We start from the raw sequence: 25129 nt of genomic DNA, 5'->3' as shown, positions 1-25129 counted from the left end.
GCTAAGAATTACATATTAAAAATGAGCTATATATTTAATTAGAAAATTACTTAGTTTGTGCATGAATGTCTTACCTGCAACTATCCATGTCTGTGCATCACATGCCTGCCTGGTTCCCGAGGAGGCCACAAGGGGGCAGTTGATCCTTTGGGGACTGGAGTTCCAGATGGTTGTAAGCCACTATGTGGAGGCTGAAAATCAAACCCAGGTCCTCTGGAAGTGCAGCCAGTGTTAACTACTGAGCTCTCTCACCAGCCCCATGTGTTACATATTTTAATACATATATTGTGTATTATATGGCCATCTGCAGTTGCATTTATTAGGCTTGCGTGTACGATGGGGCTAGCACTGCGGCTCGGTTGGATAAATCCTTGCCTAGTATATTAGTTGGCTTTTCAGAAGAGCAGAACCAGTAGAATAAATGTATTACAAAGGGAATTTAGATTGGTTTACGTGATATGGGCTGAGTATTCCAACAGTGGTTGTCTGCTGAGAATTTAGTAGCTGCTCAATTCATGAGACCTCAGCATTCATAACCGGGTTCAGTCCATGTTGGAAGACCAAAGGAGCTGGGCTTCAGTATCAGTCAATGATGGTAGCAGCAGCAGCAGCAACAACAGTGTAGATGTACTGACAGCAAGAAATGAAGGCAGACAGGCTAAAAGCAATACTGTTTCCCCCATAGGATCTCCTACTCTCTGGGCTTCAGTTGGAAGATGATTCCCACTCTGGGGAGGGTCTCCCCTCATGAGAACCTTCCAGGAAGTAACCTCGCGGCTGACCTGGCCACTATTTGGCCACTGTCTCACGCAGTGACAGTCTGCAGAAGGCTCCCGGAGCCCTGACCTACCTCAGGTCCCAGAAGATAAGGTGGAAACTTATATTTGCACACTTAATCTTCTTCTTTTGTGGTAAAAGATGCCCACAGCCATACACACTATGTGACATTGGGACATTTCTTCCTTTCTGTTTTTAAAGATATTTATTTATTTATTTATTTATTTATTTATTTAATGTATAGTGTATAGGAGTGCTCTATCTGCATGCCAGAGGGCATCAGATCCCAGTATAGATGGTCATGAGCCACCATGTGGTTGCTGAGAGTTGAGCTCAGGACCTCTGGAAGAGTAGACAGTAGAAGTGTATGTCACTGTTGGAGACAAGGAAGCTTCCTGAGAAGAGACTGGTCAATGGTCATTTGTGTTTCCTCACAAGGCACTGGGACACAAAGGCAATGTTTTTTGTTCTTATCACCTATCGTCTCTCCCTGGTTTCTGGTTATGACTAAGGGGTTGACTCAGTCCTCAGGATTGGGGACAGAACTCGTGAGGCACTCCGGGTGAACAGTTTTCCCTCTGTTTGATCAGTGTGGCTGGTCACCATGGAAACTAAAAAAAGGAAAAGTATCAGCTCAGGACCCCCAAGACTAACTTCTCACACAAAGGAGATTTATTTGCTCCAGAGGGACAAAGGGCAGGGGATAAGAGATAAAAGACAGGAGATAGAGGATGAGGGAGAGGGGAAGGAAACTGGGAGAAGGAGGGCTGTGTGCCCCAGAGGGCACAGGTTTGCCCCTTAGGGAAATGGTGGTTTATAAAGGTAAAAGGGGAAGCCCCAAGTAAGTATGAGGTGTTAATTTCAGTTGGGCATGTTTGTTAGGGGAGCCAAAGGAGATTTTTTTTTAAACCCCTTCCCCCAAAGGAGACTTTCCATTGCTGGGTTTCAACACTTTGATAATTGCATCTTGGTAGTCGGGCCTCAAGAGGAAGAAGTGACCAAATAAGGAAATAGACCTTGGGGGCTGGCTTTAGGAATGTAATTGGATGGTTTTTAGTAAGGCAGAAGGAATGGGGAAAAGGGCAAGGCCTGCCAGAGCCACACTCACACTGGCCAGGGTCCTTCAAAGTCCCCCCCACCCCCAATGCCTAAAGATAAAAGCTGAAGTTTCCTCTTCTCCTTCTTCTTCTTCCCCCTCCTCCCCCTCCTCCTTTTGTCTTCTTCCCCTCCTCCTCCTATTCTTCTTCTTTTCTTTCTTTTCTCTCTCTCTTTCTTTCTCTTTCTTTCTTTCTTTCTTTCTTTCTTTCTTTCTTTCTTTCTTTCTTTCTTTCTTTCTGAGACAAGGCCTCACTATGTAGGCCTGGCTGGCCTAGAACTCACAGAAATTTATTTGCCTCTGACTCTCAAGTGCTGAGATTAGAAGGCCATGTGCCACTACTCCTAGCTGTTTTTTCTCTCTTTAAATTAAAAATAAAATCTCTGTGTGTGTCCATGTGTGTGCCACAATGCCATGGATGTCAGAGGAGAACATCCAAGAGGTAGTAGCTCTCTCTGTCTACCACACAAGTCCTAGGAATCAAACTCAGATTTTCAGGATTGGCAATCAGCTTTATCTGTTGAGCCATATTGCTGGCCCCCAGATTTATTTTGTTTTAATTTATTTAGTTTTTTTTTTCTTTTTGGGGGGTGGGAAGAAGGGGTGTGGGAGGGAGGAGGGGTTTCAGTTCTTTGTCATTTTTTTTTGTTTGTTTGTTTGTTTTTGTTATTGTTGTTTCGAGACAGCGTTTCACTGTGTAGCTCTGGCTGTCCTAGAAGTCATTCCGTAGAGCGGGGTTGAGACTAAAGGCATGCGCCACCACACCCAGCTGTGGAGCGGACTTGAGATGGGGTCTCTTGTCACCCTGGCTGAGCTGGGCTTTGTGTTACTGGTGATAGAAAGTTCCCTCATTTCCTTTTACTTTACTTTTTTTCTTTTGTTGTTATCAGTTAAATGTCACTGAGGTACTTTGTGCTCAGAGGAGACTGGGCTGGACAGAGGTCGTCACAGTTGCAGAGTGGGGCTCCCCTAATCATTTACCTTGGCTCTCTGATAATCAGGGATGCTGGAGGTGTCTATGGTACGAACATTCTTCTCTTTTAAAAATTAATGCATATTAATTATGTAAAACAACTGTATTAGTACATGCATATAATGTACGTTGACAGGTATTTTTAAAAAGATAAATATCGTATATAGAGATATATGATACCTCTTGATAAATATCTCATATAGAGTAAAACTTCCTTTTTACTTATCAGGCATACTTTTTTTTTTTTTTTTGAGGCAGGGTCAGGCTGACTTTGAATCCCATTATGTAGCCATGGATGAGTTTGAATTTCCGACCCTCCTGCCTTTGCCTCCCAAGTGCTGGAAGAACATTCTTGATCTCTCTGGCTTGAGACATCTGAGGAATCTTCCTTCCTGCTTCCTTCTGCCATGCATCCTCCATGGGGCTCCATTCCAGGGCTTGGCCTCTGCTTAGTGGCGATGAGCAGCACTGACCACAGGCATTGCGGAGCCTGTTCTAAAGCTATTGTCCTTCTGCTGTTATCTCTCCGTGCCTGCTGACCTGCCTGCGCCTACGGAACTGTTATCCTTTCACTGATGAGGAGATAAGAGTGAGAGGGAGGTAGGCCTGCTTGCTGAAAGCCCTAGAGCTAAGGGCTGGAAGACACAGCAGTCACGTAGCACATCAGGCATGGGGGTGCTCGGCTATGATCTGAACTCTAGGGATGCTGGCCAGGCAGCCTAACTGAGTTCTGGGTTCAGTGAGAGAAACTGTCTGGTACTTGAACCCAGAGAGAAGGGTACCTCACTGTGCAGTACTTAGTGGCTGACCCTGAAATCATCAGCTCTGCTCCCCAGCACAATTTGGTTCTGGGTAGGTCACCAGGCAGGCTTTGGGTCACTCCACTGACCAAGGAGACAGTCTGCTCTTCCTGCATTCCTCACATTTGCTAACTTCCTGTTTCCTAAGCCATTTAAGCAACCCTGGCTGAGGAAGAAAATCGTGCTGGTCTCTCATTAGTCCATAGGGCTGTGGATGTGGCTCAATTGGTAGAGTGTTTGCCTAGCACACAGCAAGTCCTGGGTTTAGTCTTCATAAAGCAGATGGAATCGTGCAGGCGTGCAGGCTGTGATCCGAGCACTCTGGAGGTCAAGGCAGGTGGACCAGAAATTCAAGAGAGAGAGAGAGAGAGAGACAGAGAGAGAGAGAGAGTGTGTGTTAGGGGCTAACTCCTTCCAAAGGAACAAGGTAGAATGAACACCTTATAACACTATACCATGTAACCATGTTATCTTCTAAATAACTCCAGAAGGCTGACACTGTTATGGGTTTTACAGAGACTCAGAGACCCTAGAAAAAGATCTCTGTGAGTGAGAACTGACCTGGTCTACATAGTGAGTTCCAGGCCAGCCATGGCTGCATAGTGAGACCTTGCCTCAAAAATAAACAAATAGAAAACTCCTCAGGCAACCCCAACCCCCACTCCCACCCCCAAAACAGGCACACTCAGCATGAGCCAGAGTCAGGAGACAGGGATTATTTGAGCTTTGCTGGGGGAGGGAGAGATGGATCCTTCGGTAGGGTGTTTGTTTCTTTGTGGGTCAGATGTCAATTTGATGCAGGCACGTGCATGTGGAGACCAGAGGTCAGCCTTGGATGTTCTTTCTCAGGACTTGTTTATCTTGCTCTCTGAAACCAGGTCTTTCTTGGGGACCCAGGTTTTGCTGATTAGATCAGGTGATCTGTGGGTCTCCGGGTCCAGCAGCCCACACCACCTCTGGCTTTTTATGTGGACTTTGGAGCTCTACTCAGGTGCTCATGCTCACAAGCCAAGCACTGAGGTATTCCCTCGCACAGGCAGAGGGCTCAAACCCACAGAGTTCTGGGACTGAAGATGTGTAGCACTGCCTCCTGCCTATGTGGGTTTTGTTAATCCATTAAATCGAAGTTTCTAGCTCCATCCTTGCAGCTCCCGCTTTTTGAAACACCAATGGTTGTAAGCAAAGTTTTGAAAATTTTACAGCGAGTGTAATACCATCCAGAACAGGGCACGGGCATGGCTAGCGCCACGTGGCAGCTTGCCTAAGCTCACAGATGAAGAGAACACTGAATTTCAGTAGGAAACTATGAAATAAAAATGATTTTTTTTTCCTTCTTAGGGGCTTAAGAGCTTCTCCTTTCTCACGTTATAAAAAAATCAACTGAGCAAAGTTACATAAAAGCAAGAAGAATCATAAAATAAGAAATCTCTTACTGGTTGACTCTGGTTTGTAAGTGAAGTGTTTATAAAAAGATAAAGAGATAGAGAGAATATGTTCTGCGGTTGTGTGGAGAGATATGAGGGAAGGGTATGTCTCAGTAAGCCCATGCAGAGGCATCTCTTCCCTCTGAGGGACCAGTCACACAGCAGCATAGTATAGAATAGAGTTTATTGAGGGCATGGGAAGGGAGGCCAGGAGGGTAGTAGAGGCAGAGAGAGAGAGAGAGAGAGAGAGAGAGAGAGAGGGAGAGGGGAGAGGGGAGAGGGGAGAGAGGAGAGAGAGGAGAGAGAGGAGAGAGAAGAGAGAAGAGAGAAGAGAGAAGAGAGAAGAGAGAAGAGAGAAGAGAGAAGAGAGAAGAGAGAAGAGAGAAGAGGCTGGCCATGACCACATGGAGAGAGGGGAAAGGGAAGGGAGGGGCGAGGGGACAGAGAAGCTAGAGGCAAGAGAGCAAGAGATTAAGAGACTAAGAGAGAGAGGAGGGGGCAATCAGCCCCTTTTATAGTGGGCCAGACCTACCTGGTTGTTGCCAGGTAACTGTGGAGGTGGAGTTTAGACAGAATACTAACATTCCCCTGTTTTGGTTTAATTAAAAAAGAAAAATTAGAAAGAGGTGACGGTGAAGCAGGAATAGGGTCATCGGTCGTGATATCTGGCTACTTCCTGTTGGCATTGGGGGCGACATGTCTCTAGGGGAACCTAGAAGAATGGGTATGGGGGATGTTTGTCTGGTCTTAGGAGAGTTGGCTGTTTCCTGCTGTCCAGGGTCTATGGAGCCATCTGAGGACAGGTCAGAAGGAACAGGTCCAGTAGAAGCAGCTGTGTGTGTGACAGGAGATGCAGTATCTGGAGGTGGCTTCTCTGGAGCTGTTTTGGATGCGCCTGGACTTGACAAGAATAAGATTTGGAGAAAGAAAATTTTTCTAAGATGTACATTTGAAACCCAGAGGGATCCCACTTTTTGGAATAGGTAAGTGGGAACTTTAGGCAGATGTACTTATCTGGATGGCGTCTATTTGGTCCGTGAGAGGTAGATCTGAGTGGGTTTCTTGTAGCTTGTAAGTTTACAAAAGAGATAACAGCATGAGTTAATAACACAACCAGTCTTCAAGATGAACCTTTGCTGGATCATATAGTGGATGTTTTATTAGAGTTAGGCAGGTTTATAGGAACTCAGATAATATTAGGACAGTGGCATAGCAAGAAGAAGAAATTTGAAGCATTTAATTGATGGCAACTGAGTTTAGGTAATGAGGTAACAAATACTATCTGTGAAAGCTTAGCTGTCAATGTAGTCAGAAGTCTGAAAGAGTAAACAATAATCTACCAGTTATATATTATTTTAAAAAATGACAGAGTCCACTAGCCAACAGTTCCCATGGTCTCCATAGTCTCTTGTGCAAAGTCAGTTTGGCTTCCAGGTGCAGAAGACACAGGGCTTTTTCTCTGTGGAATGGATACACGTGACATGAGAAATGACTTACCTTGGTTTAGCCAAGTCACTTGACTCAGGGCATCCAGTTTGGTCCACTGCGTTTGTTAGTATATCATCACATACAATCCAGGTTGTATCTTCTAGGTGTCCAAGTCTTCTGAAACCATCTTGGGTCAACTGTTAGAGGCTTTGGGAATTCTGTCAGTCATAAACTTAAATATACTATTAGCAGACTTCTGACAAGATCGAGAGCCATAAGGATTGGTTGTAACTGAATAGAATTCAATAGTAGTAGTAAAAATCTATTAAGAAAGGATAGAAAAGAGTCTTAAGTAACTCTGGCCGGTTGTGTAGGTAGAGAAGCAACGATGTGGGAGCCACCTAGATGTGATGTCACCGGATTCGGAGCCTGATACCAACAGTGTGTGTATCTAAAACCGATAACAAACAAACAAAAGTCACTTTGATGCACTATTAAGTACATCTAGAAAAATGTATAAGAATATGTCAGCCAAAAAGCTAGATTGTGGATATTTGTAGTTCCAGCATTGAGGCTGGAGGGCAGCCAGGGCTACCAAGTAAGTTCCAAGTTCCAACATGAGACCTCATCGTTAAAAATAAATAAGTAGATAATTTTTTTTTTAAAGGAGAGGAAACTAAGAAAAAAAAAAAAAAAGAGAAAGGAGACGGTTCTTCTATATAAGAGTGTTGGCCTAGCCCTCTTCCCTGCTGGTGACAGGAAAAGCGGGTAGAATCGTACCAACCCGACTCCTGAAAAAACGTCTAAGACCCTCTGCTGTACACAGTTCTGGTCGATGCACTGGTCGGAAGTGGGGGCTGCCTTTCAGCGAGGCCCGAGTTGTTTCCCTAATCAGCTGTGTGTGACCCCTAGTCTGCCTGTAACAACCCTGATCTTTCATTTCCTCGTATAGGACTCTCGACTTGAATCCCTGGGTCCCAGTTATTCACCCAGGCCATATTCGCCTGACCCTTTGCAGCTGATCCACTACGGAGAGCAGAAACACCCGAACAACAGGCGCTGGACGCGGAGATGGACAGATCTCTGAAGGGGAACGTGCTTCAGCTGTGACCGGTGGGCGCGATCAATCCGACTGAACAACATCATCACCATCATCACTTCGAGTCTAGCCTTTGCTGTCCGCAGGTGAATCTAGACGAATCTAGGTGCTCCGTTCGTTCCACTCTCCACTGGATCAGGGATCTCGACTGCTGTCACATTTTTAGCAATTTCACTCTGACAGTAGTTTGCTCAGACCGTTGAGTTCCAAGAATTAAGTTAAGAGTAGAAGTTATTCATACCTACTACAGTCATTTCGCTTCATTTCCAAGGGGACTGTGGAAAGGTAGCATACTGATAGGTAAAAAACAGAAAGAACTCCACTTCGCCGACCGCGGCAGGACTCGAACCTGCAATCTTCTGATCCGAAGTCAGACGCCTTATCCATTAGGCCACGCGGCCGCCAGAGAGGTGGTACCTTTACTTAGCTTAAAGCGTAAAGCCGCCTTCACGCTCGCTTCAGACTGGTCCATCTTCTCCATGGGGAGGGGAGTATCAGAGGACTTCACCCGGAAGTCCCTCTGCCACCCCCGCGGGCGGGCGGCTCCATTGGCGGCGATCCTATTGGACGCTCGGGGGAGTCTCCCGCCTGCCTCTGGGTAGCCGCGGGACCCAGTTCGCGCAGACGGGAAGTTGCGGCTGCTTTCCAGACCGTTCGCCACCCGGAGGCTGCGTGGGCCGCACGCAGCCGACGCCGCGTCGTCGCCAGGGCTGTGGGCTGTCTCAGAACGGGAAGCGCGGAGCAGACCGAGGTTTCTGGCGGGTTTGGCAGGGGGAACGTCGGGCGCGGCAGCGCGGTTGTTCCCTCTCCCAGTCCGGGAGCCGGGTCGGGAGCAGGGCGGCGGCCGGTCTCAGGGCGCACCGCGGTGGCGGTGGCTGCGGCGACGACCCGGTGTCCGGGAGCGTGGAGGTGGCCGCCGACGCTCCGAGCAGGGCGCCCTGGGCCCGCTCGGGTATGGGTGCGGACCCCGAGCTGTGGCCCACCCGGCGGGGTCGAAGTTGGGGCGCTAGGCCCTCGGGCCGCCGGCGGGGTGGTACTGGCAGCTGCTGTCTGCCGAGCGCCTGCTGGGGTCAGAGCCACGCGACGAGCGCGCCCTCTGTCACTCAAACAGCAATGGTCCATGGCTCTAGAGTCCTTAACCCCATTTTACAGAGGAGGAGGTCGGGGCCTAAGGAGCTTGGCCAAGGTCACGCAGTTGGAGAGCCAGAACTCTGGTCTGCGTCTACCTATTTCAGCATCTCCAGCGGCTTCTCCCAACTTCACTGGCAAGCCTGTGTGGTCCTTTCCTCGGGAGGGGCAGTGCCACTTCTTAAGGTTGTTGGAGGCGGAACAGAAAAAATGTCCCTACTCCACTCTGGCCTTTTGGCTAAGATCAAGTGGAGAAAATGCTTGGCATGCAGCAGATGTTTGATGAGGGATAAGCTGTTTGTACAAGTACGTGACACATGTCATAACACTTTATCATCTATCTCCTTTAGGATTTGTGTGAGGAAGGCAGGCATGGTGAGACCTATTTCACTGACAGGAACACAGAGAGGGGACGTGTCTCTCTCTGAGTCTTTCGGCCAGTAAAAGCAGTCAAGCTGGAGCCCAAAGCCAGGTGTCCCGACTCACAGCGGGGGGCTCCCTGCACCAACCATGAGCCGCCTGCTCTGGAAGAAGGTGGCCGGCGCCAAGGTCGCCTCAGGGCCAGTACCAGCAACAGGACGCTGGGTCTCCAGCTCCGTCCTCGCCCCCGTCCCCAGCGACGGGCAGCCGCAGTCGCAAATGCCCTCCTCAGAGAATGGGCAGCTGCGGCTCAACCCTCTGCTCATCCAGATGCTGTCGAGAGGCCTGCACGAGCAAATTTTCGGGTGCGGAGGGGAAATGCCCGAGGAGGCCGCGGTGCAGCGCAGCGTCGAGCACCTGCAGAAGCACGGGCTCTGGGGGCAGCCGGCCACGCCCTTGCCAGACGTGCAGCTGCGCCTGCCCCGGCTCTTCGGGGGCAACCTGGACCAGCACTTCCGCCACCTGGCCCAGAAGCAGAGCCTGCCTTACTTGGAGGCGGCCGCCTCGTTATTGGAGGCCCAATTGCCCCCCCAGCCCAAGAGCTGGGCCTGGGCGGAGGGCTGGACCCGGTACGGCCCCGAGGGGGAGGCCGAACCCGTGGCCATCCCCGAGGAGCGGGCCCTGGTGTTCGACGTGGAGGTCTGCTTGGCAGAGGGAACCTGCCCCACTTTGGCGGTGGCCATATCCCCCTCGGCTTGGTAAGTGAGGGTTAGGAACAGGGGACTACCATTTGTAGGGGGCCCAGCTTAACCGTTTGGTTCAGTGAACATTTTCTGAGTTCCCACTGTGTGCTGGTTACTCAACCTCCTTAATCCTGCTTCTGTGGGGCTCACTCTGGTGGGAAGATACACAGGCTCTATGCACATGTCAGGGACCATGCAGAGGATACCGTGTTGTGTTTGAGACAGACTGAGAGACCATTTAAGATGACCATGAGTTTGTGCCTCAATCCTGACCCCAAGCAGCTTCCATGAGAAGTTAGTCTGAAAAGACATTTGACCAGTGTTTGGTTTTGGGAGTGCTGATGGTTATTTTGGACAGGAAGATGTTCCTTTGGTGGGATTGTTCTAGGCGGTTTTAAATGCTCACATCCCCAGTGTCTTTCATAAATGACAGACCAAATCCTGTTCAACCTTTCCAAATGCCCCTGGAGATGGCCTAGTCTTGCCCACCCCCTAGCCAAGAATTATTACTTTCTCCTAAGTAGACATTTTGGTCTCAAAGAAGTATATCCAGTCTCTTCCTTTTCTTTTTAAATAACTTTCTAAGTGCTACCCAAGTTTCTTTTTCAAGCAATGATGGCAGTACTGTTTCTCCCCTTTTTTATTCTTCGTTCCAGGATTAAAATACTATTTACAACCTTAATGCTTTCAGGCATGGCCAGCAAAAAAAAAAGTTGGCAGTTTCTTTATTCCTATTGGAAGCTACATCTTTGTAAAGAAAGCTGCGAAATGTTATATATGCAGTTGAAAATGGTGAGAGCATGGCTAACTAGCTAAGGTAGGCACCAATGGCTGGAAAGAGCAAATCGAGATGGTTTGCGGTGATTCAGTTGAAGCTGTGACAAGAAGCACAGAGCTCGTGTGGCGCGGTGGCCAGAGTCCAGGGGAATAGCAGCCATTGTTAGAAAAGATAAAGCAGGCTTGGGTGGCTGGACAGAAACCAGTGTCGATGAGGCTTTTGGTCACTTGGCCATTTTTGGACAGGTCGAGTCCCTGATCCTCCTTTCTATCCTCCTCACTTCTCTCTTTCCTTCCCATTCTGCCTCCATTCTCATTCCATTCCCCCAGTGGGCCTGGGGCCACTCCAGGAGTTTGCCTGGAGACAGAAGCCAGAGCCGAGCGTCTCTTCTCCTAGTGTGACTTGTGGCTGTGGACGGAGCCTTGGTAGCAGGTCCACATTAGCTGCCACACAGTTGTATAACCTGAGCTGCACACAGCCTGTAGGAGCGGGGCAGATGCCTGGAGGCTAAGTCTCACTTAAGTAGCCTCCTGAAGGCTTTGGTAAGGGCTTTTATCAGTCGTCTGCCTGAAGGGATGTCACCCAGGCCCTGGGCACTTGGGAGTCTGAGGAGAACTTTAGTTTTGATAGCATGGATCCCAGCTCAGCTTCATTTTGGCTCTCCTTTTTTTTTTTTTTTTTTTTAATATTATACCTAAGTTTATATTAAGATGGCTTCATACATAGCTGCAGGCTTGTGTCTAGACACCAGTGTGACTTTTGTTAACTGAAGTTCCTGTCATCTTCATAGCTTCAAGTACTTGGCATTCTTGAGCCCTTGCTTCTGTTGTTACAAAGGGCTTTGACAGGCTGGGTAAAAGGAAGGGTTCCAGCTTGAGCACCTCATGTAGTCCACCGTGGCGTGTGCGTTAGAGGTTGCCAGATTTAAAGCAGCTAGGTTGTCGGTTGGAAACTTGGAGGCAGATCACTTCTGTGTTCCCTGAAAGTTGGAGGGAGCTCCATCAGAGAGAGCTGTATTGCCCACTGTGTGGCCTCAGTCCTTTGGAAGCGTGTGTGGCTTGGAGCAGGTTTCTGTTAGTGGCCACTCTCCTCTCTTTGGGATCCTGAGCAGACTAGCCTTTTCCTGAGTCAGAGTCGGGCCCTTGCAAATAGCACTCATCTGTGTCTTCCACACCCACTCCGGCACGTGTGCACACATCCTCATCCTGGCGCGATCTGTGGCATCCCACTGAGGTGGCTGCTCCTCTCCTGAAGGGTGCATGATTTGTTTTGTCCTTCAGAGTCTTTGCAGCCGTCAGACAATTCACTCTGTATGTGTATGCAACATTTGTCTTTTTAATTTTTTTTTCCACTTTAAATTCTCCACTTTGGGTTGTCTCACCAACCATCTCCTTTATCAGCACTTGGCACACTAGCTGTTTGTACTTAAAGACACAAGGGGTTGGTCATGTTCATAGAGGCCTCAGAGCCAGCTGCGTACTCAGTGGGCCCGCACACCTTCCTGCACACGGCACCCAGTCATAGCATTTAGCTCTTTGTTATCTGTGGGAGTGACAGTAAAGAAGCTTTGTCATTTCTCCCCTCAATGATCCCCTGACTTCTGTGAGAGTGAATGGCGTGAGTAGCAGCCTTTGGGGACCTGGCATGCGTGGGTGGTATGGAATAGAAGTCTGGTCCTTCGTGGTAACCCTGCCCACTTTCACCTCTCAGGTATTCCTGGTGCAGCCAGCGGCTGGTGGAAGAGCGTTACTCTTGGACCAGCCGGCTATCGCCGGCTGACCTAATCCCTTTGGGGGTCTCTGCTAGTGGCAACAGCTCCACCCAGCAGGATGGGCAGGAACAGTTGGTGGTGGGGCACAATGTTTGCTTTGACCGAGCCCATATCAGGGAGCAGTATCTGATTCAGGTAAGGTTTGTGGGAATGGCATGCTGTTGAATAAGGGGGCCAAAAGCCCAGTCTCCTTTGCTAGGGAAAGCTCGCTTTCTTGGCCACTGTTTGCACTCTCTTTCCAGCATCGCTGGGACGTCTGTTGACCAGACTTGCTTGGTCTTAGCTCAGCTGCTGGATCTCCAGAACAGATTTAAAACAACAAACTAGCATGGTGTTTGAAACTGTTGTGGCAGATGACACCTCTGTTCCCTAAAGAGAGCTAGGAGCTCCGTCACAGCTGTGTTGGCACAGGACTGGGAGTTGGTCCAGGATAAATTGGCTCTCATCTTTGAATGGCATTTTAGAGTTTTTGAGGGCTTTGAGTTACAGCCTGGGACACATCCTGCCTCAGCTATTGATGGGCAGTATGTTCTCTTTAACTTCTCTAAGCCCTAGTCTCTGTAAAGAGATAACAGAAGCTCCATCAGTGGACTTTGAGGAGAGTTGGAATAGCACATGTGTCAGCAATCAGAACTGCCTGGTGTGTGCCAGCGACAGTCCTTAGATTATAAAAACCCTTTTTCTTTGACTCTTCACAGCAGGATAAGGTGAAGGGCAGGGCAAAGGAGTACCCCTAGTAAGCACCCTTAGCCTGGCATTTAAGGTGCTACAGCCTTCCTGACTTGCCAGGGACCACAGCTTGGGAAGGCTAGGGCCAGGACCAGAGCTTGGGGTCTGGCCCAGAGCTCTGAAGGTCTTGTTTAGTTCATCTACCTGGAGTTCCCAGGCAGTTGCTGAAAGCTGGGAAGTACTCGTACACTGGGACTGAGCCAGTTCTGCACTTCAGAAATTGGGCAGTTCCTTACAGGTGTGAGGGCATGCACGAGACTTTTGTGTTTTGTGTTGGAGGCTGTGTGCTAGGGGCAAAGGCTATGTGTGGAACTGAGGTGGGGCTGGGGTCGACACCACTGAAGCAGTGGCCAGCTAGCCCCTCTGTTGCAGCCTTTCCTCCCCTGCCCTTCCTCCAGGGCTCACGTATGCGTTTTTTGGACACTATGAGCATGCACATGGCCATCTCAGGGCTGAGCAGCTTCCAGCGCAGTCTGTGGATGGGAGCCAAGCAGGGCAAGCACAAGACCCAGCATCCCACAAAGCGAGGTCAGAAGTCCCAGAGGAAAGCCAATGGTCCAGCGGTGAGTGTGCATTTGGGTCTGCCTAGGGATGGATGATTAAGCTCTTGCCAGTGATCTACTTGTTGGGCTTGAGACCAAGATGACCTCACTTTGGTTTCTCAGATTTCATCTTGGGACTGGATGGACATCAGCAGTGCTAATAATCTTGCAGACGTGCACAACCTTTATGTGGGGGGACCTCCCTTAGAGAAGGAGCCTCGGGAACTGTTTGTCAAAGGCAGCATGAGGGACATCCGGGAGAACTTCCAGGTATGGTGCTGGGACAGTTGATACACAGGCTGCGACTGACTTGCACTGAAGTTGGGGAGGTAGCAAGTGGTTGTCCCTGTCTTCCTGCGTTGTTTCCCCAACAAGTTCCTTGTCACCTGTGCTAGGATCTGATGCAGTACTGTGCTAGTGATGTGTGGGCCACCTTCGAGGTTTTCCAGCAGCAGCTGCCACTCTTCTTAGAGAGGTGAGAGGGAGCCAGGTGAAATCCTGGGGGCGGGGGTAGGTAGGTTCTGGTACTCAATCCCATTATAATCATGCGGGGTTGATTCGTCCTTAGGCTGGCCACTTAGCTTTTATAGGCTGAGTGAATGGAGCCCCTATATTCAATGGTTGTCTCCTGTGGTCATTTATGGCAGCCCTTGGTGTATGTCCCTAAGGTGTCCCCACCCAGTGACTCTGGCTGGCATGCTGGAGATGGGTGTCTCCTACCTGCCTGTCAACCAGAACTGGGAACGTTACCTGACAGAGGCCCAGAGCACGTATGAGGAGCTCCAGCGGGAGATGAAGAAGTCGCTGATGGATCTGGCTAATGATGCCTGTCAGTTGCTCTCAGGAGAGAGGTAGTCGGGTTTTGGGCAGGCTGGGTCAGTGTAGGGGAGAGGCAGGTAGGAGGTCTGAATTTTAGCTCAGCCTTAACCCTAGCCTGGTGGACTGGCTCTGCAGGTACAAAGAAGACCCTTGGCTCTGGGACCTAGAATGGGATTTGCAGGAGTTTAAGCAGAAAAAGGCAAAGAAGGTGAAGAAGCCAGCCTCAGCCAGCAAGTTGCCCATCGAGGGAGCTGGGCCCTTTGGGGATCCCATGGATCAGGAAGGTGGGAAGCTTAGGTGGGAGGTGGGACAGGGTGATCTTTGGGACAGACCTAGGACCCAGAGGGCCCTTGGAAAGGGTTGCTGTAGTCTTTCAGACTTGTGAGTGCCTTCTGATCCTAAGCTCCTGAACTCTGCACAGATCCTGGACCACCCAGTGAGGAGGAGGAGCTTCAGCAAAATGCCATGGCTTACACCTGTTTACAGCAGCTGAAGAGCACCACAGACCTCCTGCCTAAGCGGCCCCAACACCTTCCAGGACACCCTGGGTAAGATGGTTCTTGATAGCATCCAGAGGCTGTCTTGCATGGTCCTCAAGCCTTCTTTGTTTGGGCCTCAGCAAGGTTGGATGTTGTGTGTTCATCCAACCTTCCACTTCTGCTCACTTACGTTCACTCTGACCCTAATGGCTTTCTGGATACGCTCAGAACAGTGCATTGAGCCCTGCGTTGTGTATGCCACCTGTGACAGCAGTAGGGACACAAATGGAACTCCTCTCTTCTAGGAGCAGCAAGTGTGCAGACCAGCCAGTGAAGCTGACCTGTAATAAGACTTAAAAGTATATGGTTTTGAGCGGTTCTGTTCTGCCTGTGGAAATAAGGGGCACTTTCTTTGAGGAGGTGCTGCTCATTAGTGTCTTAGAGACATGAGGAAAAGGGCAGCCATAGTGACCAGTGGTGTAGCACATTGCACTTATGTGACCTTGGATGCAAATCCCTTTGGTGTGCTAGCTTCACCATGGTCAAGCTCTGGTGAGCAGCCTGGGAGAGACAGCTGTGTGTCTCTGTAGCAGTGGGAGCTCTCATGGGTAGGAAGGAAGACCGGGTTCTGTGTAGCAGCTGCAGTGAGGCTTGGAAAGAAACTGTGACTGGAGGATGCCAGTGAGACACACAGGGTTTTATGTTTTGAGAAGACATCAATAATTCTAGGAGATACCATATAGGTTCAAAGCCCCCCCACAAGAGAGAACTGACACCTGTTGGCCCGAGTCACCAGAATGCTTGGAGGCCTGGAGGTGGGTTGATATATATCACGAAAGAGACACTTTCTACTCCCTAGAGTAATACTTTTTTTTTTTTTTTAACCCCTGTTGGTGGGAATAGGTGGTACCGGAAGCTCTGCCCTCGGCCGGATGACCCTGCATGGACTCCAGGCCCCAGCCTCCTCAGCCTGCAAATGCGGGTCACTCCTAAGCTCATGGCACTGACCTGGGATGGTTTTCCTCTACACTACTCAGACTCTCATGGCTGGGGCTACCTGGTGCCTGGGAGGCGGGATAATCTGACTGAGCTGCCAGTGAGCCCCACCGTAGAATCTGCTGCAGTCACCTGCCCCTACAGGTAAGATCCAGGTTCTAGCTCCAAGGAGGAAGGGGCTGCTGGGTCCCTTCCTTTCTAGAGTAACTAGGGTCAGGTCTGGCTGGTGGGAAGGGCTGTAGTCCCAGGATCTGGGTTCTAGTTCTTTTTCCCAGCAGCATAGCTGCCTTTGCAGTAGGACAGAGGGAAGGGACGGAGCCTGGGGAAGGGCAGGCTTGCAGGGTTTCTTGAGTGGAATTTGAGTGCTTGTTACAAGCCAGGCACTGTTACTGAGCATTTTGCAGTGAAAATCTCACTTGGTATCTAAGCAGTTCCATGAGAAAAGAGTTTTACTTTCATTTATTTTTTTATTTTATTTTATTTTATTTTTTTTCCCGTTTTTGAGTTGGGCTCATTCCAAAGCCTAGGCTAGCATAGGATTCACTATGTTGCCTAGGCTGCTGTCTATCTCAAGGCTACCTTATGGCCTCAGCTTTTCTTTTTTTCCATTATTATTATTACTTATAATATTTCCATTATTATTATTATTACTACTATTATTTCATTTTTACTTTATGACTGTCTGCTTGTTTGTGCACCACTTATATGCCTGGTATACTGTGGAGTTCAGAAGAGAGTATAACTTGGAACTGGAGTTATGGATGATTGTGAACCACCTTGTAGGTGCTAGGACCTGAACCTGTGTCCTGGAAGAGCAGCGGGGCTTTTAACCCCTGAGCCAGCCCTCTGACCTCTTGCCTCAGCTTTTCAACTACTGAGATGATAGATGTGAGAGTTATTATACCTGGCTTTTACTTATTTATTTTTTAACTTGAATTTTTAAACTCTATGGTGTTAGAGATTGAGCTCTGTCCTCATGCACTGGAGGCAGGACGTCCTGACCAGGCCTGGTGTACACATTTATAACTGACGAGCCTGGACAAGCTGACATGTCTGATGGACAGACAGGTGTTATGCAGAGGTCAGGGTAGTGAAGGTGACCTAGGGCCCTGGTTCCACAGAGCATCAGGGATCACTTGTCCAGTTTTCAGAGGAAGGACTGACATGGCCTGGCTCCACTGAGCCCACACCTGGGTAAGTGGACAAGAGGTAGCCTTGCTAGACAGCTTTCAGCGCTCATGCCCTCTGCTTTGCTTTCAGAGCCCTCAAGCAGAAAGGAGCTTGGATTTGAGTCAGACCAGTTATCGAAACCCGGCCTGTCACCAGGGTGCTAAGTCAGTTGTTCCCCTCAACCCAGAGAAATTAAAAGCCATAGAAATTGCTGTCTCTTTCCTCAGCTGATGTGAGGTGATGTGTGGCTCACTGTGTGGTCCAAAGGGACCAGAAGAAAATCCCAGCAAGCTGCCTGGCCTGAGCAGGCGCCCAGTAATCAGCAGTTATTTTCTCTGCACAGAGCCATCGAGTCCTTGTACAGGAAGCACTGTCTTGAACAGGGGAAACAGCAGTTGGAGACCCAGGAGATAGACCTGGCTGAGGAGTTCTTACTCACTGACAGTAGTGCCATGTGGCAAACGGTGAGGACGCACTCTGATCGTGAGGAGTCTGTTTTTCTAGGAAAGTGGGACACCTTTTGCACGGGAGCTGCCACTGGGTACTCACCCTAGATTGGTCTAATCTAAGTTCTTTGGGGGGAAGGGCTGGTGGATCCAGGCCTACAGCTGCCTACCTCTCACACCCCTGATTCCTGGGCCCATCCAGGTAGAAGAACTGGGCTGCTTAGATGTGGAGGCTGAGGCCAAGATGGAGAATTCGGGGCTGAGTCAGCCCCTAGTTCTGGTGAGCAAGATACCTGCTTGGGCTCTCTGGGTGGACAGTGGATAGCTGGGACTTCCTCTTGCTCACAAAGCTCTTTCCCACCAGAGTTCACCAGGTCTTGAGAGACTTAGAGATGCTGCCCTGTTGCCCTGTGGTCCTTAACTGTAGGGAACCAAGGCGGGAACCTGTGACCATGCTCTCCTATCACTTTGCAATCTGCCTGCTCAGTTTCAGGCCCTTTCCCCAACTCCCACCTCCCCTACCTGCTGGCCCTTGCTGAATGCAGGTGCTGGAGCAGGGCCTGATCTGGGTGTGTGGCCCCCACAGCCTGCTGCTAGTGCCCCCAAAACCAGCCAGCCCACTTATCACCACGGCAACGGACCTTATAATGATGTGGATATCCCTGGTTGCTGGTTTTTCAAGCTGCCTCACAAGGTATGGTTTGTGGCTGCTTCATGTTCTCACTGTGATTATGGCCCACAGTAGGGCTTCATGCTTATTCAGACCAGAGAACTGCTTTTTGTAGGATTGACAGTCGTATCAGAGCATCATATGATTTGGGGTAATTTTCATGTCTTACTGCTTTTGATTTTCTATTGAAAATTGAGCGGTGAGAGGCATCCTGGTGGTGTTAACTGACATAAATCAAGTGTGTAACAATGTATCTGTCATCTGGAAGCTTCTGTTGGCTGTTATTAGCTTTGTCTGATCATCTTAGCATTCTTGTGCCTGCACTTAGAGATGTGCAGAACACCTGGGTGGGAACTGCCCCAACTGTGGGAGGTTTTAGGTTCTGTTGAGAGAAAGCCCAGTGTCCATGTCTATTTCCTAGCTGGTGCTGTGCTACCTGTCCCAACCTTTCTTTGTCCTCTATAGGATGGTAACAACTACAATGTGGGAAGTCCCTTTGCCAAAGATTTCCTGCCCAAGATGGAGGATGGTACCCTGCAAGCTGGCCCAGGAGGTGCCAGTGGACCTCGTGCCCTAGAAATAAATAAAATGATTTCTTTTTGGAGGAATGCTCATAAACGTATCAGGTGGGTCACAGTGGGGTTACAGGAGGCCTGTGCTACTCCAGAGGGCAACCTAGCTACAGTGTAGAGGTTTAGTGTCCTGGTGACATGGATCTTGGGCTTAAGAGTAGAGTGGTACTGTAGAGTGGTGTGGTAGAACTTTGATGACTCTCCAGTTAAATCTTCTAATTTAACTGCTGGAGCCATGGGTTGTGGATAAGGACCTTGGGTGGGAGTTGTTTGTCTGAAACCTGTATTAGTCATTGAGAGCTGAATCTTTCTGTAGTGGCAAATGGATTTATCTCAAAGGTCATTTCCATGATGGTTGTGTTCACAAGCCCTTTGTAAGGGGATTGGCACATTCCATCCTGATTCTTCTGATGGGAGCCAGAGCCCACCCTGAGTAAGGTCAGCAAGAATTGTTAATGCCAGACTTCAAGGGTCACATAGCATCCCTGAAATAGATTGGGTACAAAATGATGGTGGCAGTGCATTGAAGTACATTATGCTTGCCATGGCCATGCTGAGCTCTGTAGTTCTTGTCCTACAGCTCCCAGATGGTGGTATGGCTCCCCAGGTCAGCTCTGCCCCGGACTGTAACCAGGTACAGCATGCTGGGTGGTTGTGGGATAGAGAACTGAGTGGTTTGGGTCTTAGCCTGCTGACACTTCTTTGCTTCTCCCCATTCCAGGCATCCTAACTTCGATGAGGAAGGCCACTATGGGGCCATCCTGCCCCAGGTGGTGACTGCTGGTACCATCACCCGTCGAGCTGTGGAGCCCACGTGGCTCACTGCCAGCAATGCTCGGGTATGTGTCCTCTCTGTTCTTGGCTTCTGTTCTTTTAGGTCTCTGGAAACTATCTCAGAGCCTTTGGAGTTTTAGCAAGGGATACAAGAAAGAAACTTCTGGGCTACTGAGAGTTCAAATGTGGCTTCATGTCATTCATTCCGTTAGTAAATGTGTTCTAGGTACCTGCTGCTGACTAGACAATGCTAGTCATAGTGGCCATAGCTGTCATAGTTTAGATGAGCCAGGTCAGTTGGGCCCTGGCATAGGGTTTCTTTATTTTCCAGCTGGATCAGGGCTGTGTGGCATTCTCCAAAGTCTTCCTTCAGAAAAGATACCAAGTGCTTTGTCAGCACTGGGCCTAGAAATCCAGGGTAGCACTTGCCTTGGGCTTCTAGGTGGTCCTGATTCCATTCTTCCTGCAGCCTGACCGGGTAGGCAGCGAGTTGAAAGCCATGGTGCAGGCTCCGCCTGGATATGTCCTTGTGGGTGCTGATGTGGACTCACAGGAACTGTGGATCGCAGCTGTACTTGGAGATGCTCACTTTGCTGGGATGCATGGTAAGTAGAGCCTGTGTCTTGGGCAGGGGTGATGTGCCAGGACCCTTGGCCAAGGAGGATGGGCCAAGTATGTCTGAGCTTCTCACTGTTGTCTGTTCTCCAGGCTGCACGGCCTTTGGCTGGATGACTCTGCAGGGCAGGAAGAGCAGAGGCACTGATTTGCACAGTAAGACAGCTGCCACTGTGGGCATCAGCCGAGAGCATGCCAAAGTCTTCAACTACGGCCGCATCTATGGGGCTGGGCAGTCCTTTGCTGAGCGCCTACTGATGCAGTTCAACCACAGGCTTACAAGGCAGGAGGCAGCTGAGAAGGCCCAGCAGATGTATGCTGTCACGAAAGGCCTTCGCAGGTGAGGGACCCTTTTCCGCCCACATTAGCATCATCCCAGGGCCACAGGCCTACTTTACAGCTCTCTTCCATCTCTTGAGTGCTGTCCCTCTAAATTTAGTTGCGGGATGGTTTATCTTTGTAACATTGTCTTTATAGTGTTAGTTTTTCCCTCACGGGGTAAAACTGTACTTAGGGTATATTGTCATCAGTGGTCATTTTTTTTTCTTTCTTTCTTTCTTTCTTTCTTTATTTCATTTTTTTTTCTTTCTTTCTTTCTTTCTTTCTTTATTTCATTTTTTTTTCTTTCTTTATTTATTTGTTTGGACACACTATAAGAGGGCATATGATTCCATTACAGATGGTTGTGAGCCACCATGTGGTTGCTGGGAATTGAACTCAGGACCTCTGGAAGAGCAGTCAGTGTTCTTAACTGCTGAGCCATCTCTCCAACCCATCAGTGGTCATTTATAACAAAGGCGCAACCTCCTCCCTACGTAACACTAATAGGAGTTTAGGGGTCCTGTGCTCGTTGCTATAGGAACAAAAGTGAGCAGATAGACAGGAGCTGAAGGAATAGAAATAAGCAAAGCCAGAGTGCAGGCTGTTTCCTCCAGCAGTGCTCCTTGTGTGCTCCGGGCCTTCGTAGGCTTCTTGGCAGGGTCAAGTGCAGGCAAGGAGAAGTAACACGATGTTGGCAGCCTTTTTTTTTTTTTTTTTTTTTTTTTTAATTTGGTATACTGTGTAGTGTCCCCATTTAGGTAGCTGATTGACTATGGAAACCTTAGTTAGGTTCCTATTTCTGAGGGTAACACCATGACCAAAAGCAATTTTGGGAGGAAAGTTTATTTAATCCTAACAATCCTTAGGTTTCACATCACTGAGAGAAATTGGGGCAGGAATCTGGAGGCAGAAACTGAAGTGTAGAGACCATGGAGGAATATTGTATACTGGCTTGCTAAGCCTGCTTTCTAGCATACTCTGGGATTACCTGCCTGGAACCTCCCACAGTAGGTCAGACCCTCCCATCATCATTCATTAATCACACACACACACACACACACACACACACACACACACACACACACCCTACAGATTTGCTTGTAGTGATGAGTGATGATGAGGCATTTTCTCAGTTGAGACTCCCTCATCCCAAATTTTGACCCTAGTTTTTGGTCAGCTTGATAGAAGGTACTCAGCCTACTCACTTTTGACAGAGACCAAAAGCTGAGTAGCTGGTGCAGGTATCCTGACTGCACCTGTTAGAACAGGTTGTTGGAATCTGAGCGTCCAGAGCAGGAGGATGATGTCTCTGTAGATTCATATTGTGGGCAGTGTGTGTGGAGGGGGAGGTAAGAAAGAGATGAGAAGGGAGGTTGGGCCTTAGTTGGAGAAGCAAAGGCATCACAAGAATTTGAGTTGAAGGCCTAAATTGTGGGGACGTCTGATATTCTGCAGCTAGGAGACATGGTTCTGGAGCCCTCAGGTATTGAGAGTCTGGAACAGTAGGAGTTAAGAAGTTGGGTTTGGCGGACATATTTTTGGTTCCTCCAGGTCCCTTCTTCCCTCCAAGAGTCACTGTACTTTGACTCCTTGCTGTCCCTTGAATAAAAGGCTGCTGTTGGCCACTGGGCATTCAGTGTCAGGCAGCACTGGGGCCAGTCTGCCCCCCACTGGGCTAGTATGATATAGTCTAGGCCTTGGGGACACAAGCCCGAGTTTCTGTCTTGTGTTGTGTCTTCCTAGTTGCCATCCCCTATGAGTTGTCAGCCTTTGAGCCTGCTTCCCCCATGAAGTTAGCCACAGGGGAGAGGCTGGCCAGGGGCTGTTGAGGAACCTGAGTGTGGGTGTGCCACAGAGGAGGCCATCTAATGGGGTGCCATGGTACTGTACTACCCACAGGTATCGGCTGTCAGATGAGGGGGAATGGCTGGTAAAACAGTTAAGTCTTCCTGTGGACCGGACAGAGGACGGCTGGGTTTCCCTACAAGATCTTCGAACGATCCAAAGAGAAGCTTCAAGGAAGTGAGAACCTTTTGTGTTGAAGATGCAGGGACTTGTGGGCTGGTTCCAAAAGGCTGACACACTTTTTTTTTTTAAAAAAGCACTGAGATGCTAACAGACAAAGCCTGACCTCATGGTCTCTGTTCCCCTAGGTCACGGTGGAAGAAGTGGAAAGTAGCCACTGAAAGAGCATGGTCAGGGGGCACCGAGTCGGAAATGTTTAATAAGCTGGAGAGCATTGCCATGTCTGACACACCACGCACCCCAGTGCTGGGCTGCTGCATCAGCAGAGCCCTGGAGCCCTCAGTTGTCCAGGGGGAGGTGAGGGATCTTGCCACCCTAGGAGTGTGGAGAGGGGGTAGGAAGTAGGCTCCTGGACTAGAGTTACATGGTGAGTGGCACAGTCCCTCACTGATGTCCCCGTATCTCTAGTTTATGACCAGTCGTGTGAATTGGGTGGTGCAGAGCTCTGCCGTGGACTACTTACACCTCATGCTTGTGGCCATGAAGTGGCTGTTTGAGGAATTTGCCATTGATGGGCGCTTCTGCATCAGCATCCACGATGAGGTTCGCTACCTGGTGCGTGAGGAGGACCGCTACCGTGCCGCCCTGGCACTGCAGATCACCAATCTCCTGACCAGGTGTGTTGGGTCTTGGGGCCTCCTGAGCAGGTCTGAGAACTGACTGATTCAGCTTTTTTATTTTTAAAGTTCATGGAAGTTTTAAAAAGGATTTAGGTCTGAAAGCGGCATGTCCGAGTACTAAATCATGGTAGCAAGGTCAAGGGATTTGCTATGTTATTGCTCCTTTAGTGGTATGCCTGGAGTCAGTGACTGAAGACATTTCAAGAGGAAATGCAAGGCAACTTAGAAAACATGCTTTGATTTTTTTTTTTTTTTTTTTGGAGACAGGGTCTTTCTATGTAGTCCTTGATGTCCTAGAACACTATACAGACCAGGCTGGCCTTGAACTCAGAGATCCACCTGAATTCACTCAGACTCATACTTTGCCTCCCTAAGTGGTTGGACTAAATAAAAGTGTGTGCCACTACACCTGTTGAATTGTATTTATTTATACTAAAAATCCTAGTTCATATGAGTCAAATGTTACTATTTCCTGTTGATCTGCCAATCAGTACCATGACCTATCCTGATGAATGAGTAAATAAAAGCTTAAAGTTCACCATCTTATCTTCTGGGCTTGGGGATGGGCTATGTTTAAAAGTACACATTTATTTCTCATTTGGATCTAATACTTTTTTTTAGTATCGATAAAGTATTCCAACTAGAAAAGTATGTTGAGTCCCTAATTGTATTTTAGTATCTCAGGGGTATTAGGTTGAACATGAGGCAGTATGTTTTATGGTTTTGCTAAAAGTGGGTGATTGAGGAGCCTACGCTCACAGCAGGGCACGGCTGTGAGTGAAGACTTGGTCTCTTTCAGGTGCATGTTTGCCTATAAGCTGGGTCTGAATGATCTGCCCCAGTCAGTCGCCTTTTTCAGTGCAGTAGACATTGACCAGTGCCTCAGGAAGGAAGTGACCATGGACTGTAAGACTCCTTCTAACCCAACAGGGATGGAAAGGAGATACGGGATTCCCCAGGGTGAGCACAGTCTTTGTTCCTCCTTATACATAGAGTGGGAGGTGGCTTAGAACCTCGGGGCTCTGGGCAAGAAACCCACTTTTGACCTATGCCATAAAGTGAGTATGATATTCAAATCACAGAGGAAGCTAGAGGGTAGTTCATAGCAAATGAGGAAGATGCTAGAATTTTAAATGTTCCATGTACACTGACCCATTTTCAAAACTACACCAGAGATGTTTAAAGATTTATTGTACAAGCCAAAGTGCATTCTTACGTGGAAAAAAATGTATCTGTGCTGAAAATGCTGAAGAGTTGGTCAGAAAGCTTGTGTTAATATTAAAAGTGTTGCTAAGGCAAGCTGCCACTCCTGGCAGTTATTCTCAGATACTCCCTTACACTACTGTCTTTTTGACCCTAACATTCAGATCCTCATTTCTGAGCTCAGTCATGCTTCTGGAGGCATCCTAACCAATTTCCACTGTCTTACAGGTGAAGCACTGGATATTTACCAGATAATTGAACTCACCAAAGGCTCCTTGGAGAAACGAAGCCAACCTGGATCCTAGCTCTGTCTGGAGGCTCTGTATTTGCTCCTGTGGAGCTTCATTGGAGCGGTGCAGGTTCCTAAACTCAGGCTTGCAGATGTGCATTTTGCAAAAGGCAGCCATTTTTCTGCCTTTTACAAGGCAGGACCTGCCCAGAAGAGTCCTTCTAACGGAAGGCACAGTTCAGTGTATGTTCAGAACCAGGACACCAACATCAGTGCAGACTGTATGACAAGGGGTACTGTTGGGCACAAATGAAGCAGATGCCCCAAAGGTCATGTTAACTCAGGCATTTCTTCCTCCTCTTCTTGGCCGGTTCTTTGTCCTGCTGTGTATGTGCTGATGCAGTGCCCTAGAAGGGGAGAGTAGAATTTTTGACAACCTTGCTCTAAGGTGATGGGAATAAAAACAAGCACCAAACTCCTGGATCAGTCATGCCTTTCCTGTCTGCCTCCCAGGTGGTGATTTAGAATGCCACATCCTGAGG

At 48.8% G+C, this 25129-nt stretch overlaps 2 protein-coding genes and 1 non-coding gene across 9 annotated transcripts in view; 1 reads left to right on the top strand and 2 right to left on the bottom strand.

Moving 5' to 3' along the window:
* Nucleotides 1-7925: 7925 nt before the first annotated feature.
* Trnar-ucg (transfer RNA arginine (anticodon UCG)) lies at nt 7926-7998 on the bottom strand. Its single transcript has one exon. It is a non-coding gene; the product is annotated as a tRNA-Arg (tRNA).
* A 205-nt stretch (nt 7999-8203) lies between these two features.
* Nucleotides 8204-25062, top strand: Polg (DNA polymerase gamma, catalytic subunit). 4 transcript variants are annotated; one of them, XM_034502481.2, is made up of 23 exons: nt 8204-8348; nt 9076-9843; nt 12317-12512; nt 13505-13669; nt 13772-13918; nt 14044-14123; nt 14317-14499; nt 14603-14751; nt 14889-15015; nt 15850-16086; nt 17456-17576; nt 17761-17838; nt 18145-18252; nt 18694-18854; nt 19381-19434; nt 19522-19639; nt 20044-20179; nt 20283-20529; nt 22410-22532; nt 22664-22832; nt 22944-23152; nt 23955-24115; nt 24587-25062. In XM_034502481.2, exons 2-23 carry the CDS (start codon nt 9236-9238, stop codon nt 24661-24663), a joined length of 3654 nt encoding a protein of 1217 aa, XP_034358372.1. In that variant the 5' UTR covers nt 8204-8348; nt 9076-9235; the 3' UTR covers nt 24664-25062. The 4 variants fall into 4 exon arrangements, with proteins under 4 accessions (XP_034358372.1, XP_076792378.1, XP_076792388.1 ...); XM_076936263.1 differs by lacking the exon at nt 8204-8348 and having other exon boundaries at nt 9096-9843; nt 14296-14499; nt 14582-14751; nt 24587-24731; XM_076936273.1 differs by lacking the exons at nt 8204-8348; nt 19381-19434 and having other exon boundaries at nt 9096-9843; nt 14296-14499; nt 14582-14751; nt 24587-24731.
* Fanci (FA complementation group I) overlaps nt 24330-25129 on the bottom strand; it is a 59373-nt gene continuing 58573 nt past the window's right edge. For 2 of the 4 annotated variants that reach the window (XM_034502512.2, XM_076936248.1), the window contains one exon: nt 24330-24994. In XM_034502512.2, the coding sequence (XP_034358403.1) occupies nt 24923-24994 (72 nt within the window). In that variant the 3' untranslated portion in view covers nt 24330-24922. The remainder of the gene's footprint in view (nt 24995-25129) is intronic. The other 2 variants (XM_076936239.1, XM_076936258.1) reach the window with 1 other exon arrangement.

This window comes from Arvicanthis niloticus, chromosome 1, assembly GCF_011762505.2.
Source record: "Arvicanthis niloticus isolate mArvNil1 chromosome 1, mArvNil1.pat.X, whole genome shotgun sequence".
NCBI lineage: Eukaryota > Metazoa > Chordata > Mammalia > Rodentia > Muridae > Arvicanthis > Arvicanthis niloticus.
The sequence above is the reverse complement of the archived record's forward strand: the minus strand, read 5'-3'. Positions and strand labels throughout refer to the sequence as shown.

Excerpts from the sequence above, each read along its gene's own strand:
- Polg (XM_076936263.1), top strand. The coding sequence starts at position 9,236 with ATGAGCCGCCTGCTCTGGAAGAAGGTGGCCGGCGCCAAGGTCGCCTCA. Across the intron at positions 9,844-12,316 it reads GCCATATCCCCCTCGGCTTG|GTATTCCTGGTGCAGCCAGC; the intron begins GTAAGTGAGGGT and ends TTCACCTCTCAG. Across the intron at positions 17,839-18,144 it reads TGAGTCAGCCCCTAGTTCTG|CCTGCTGCTAGTGCCCCCAA; the intron begins GTGAGCAAGATA and ends TGGCCCCCACAG.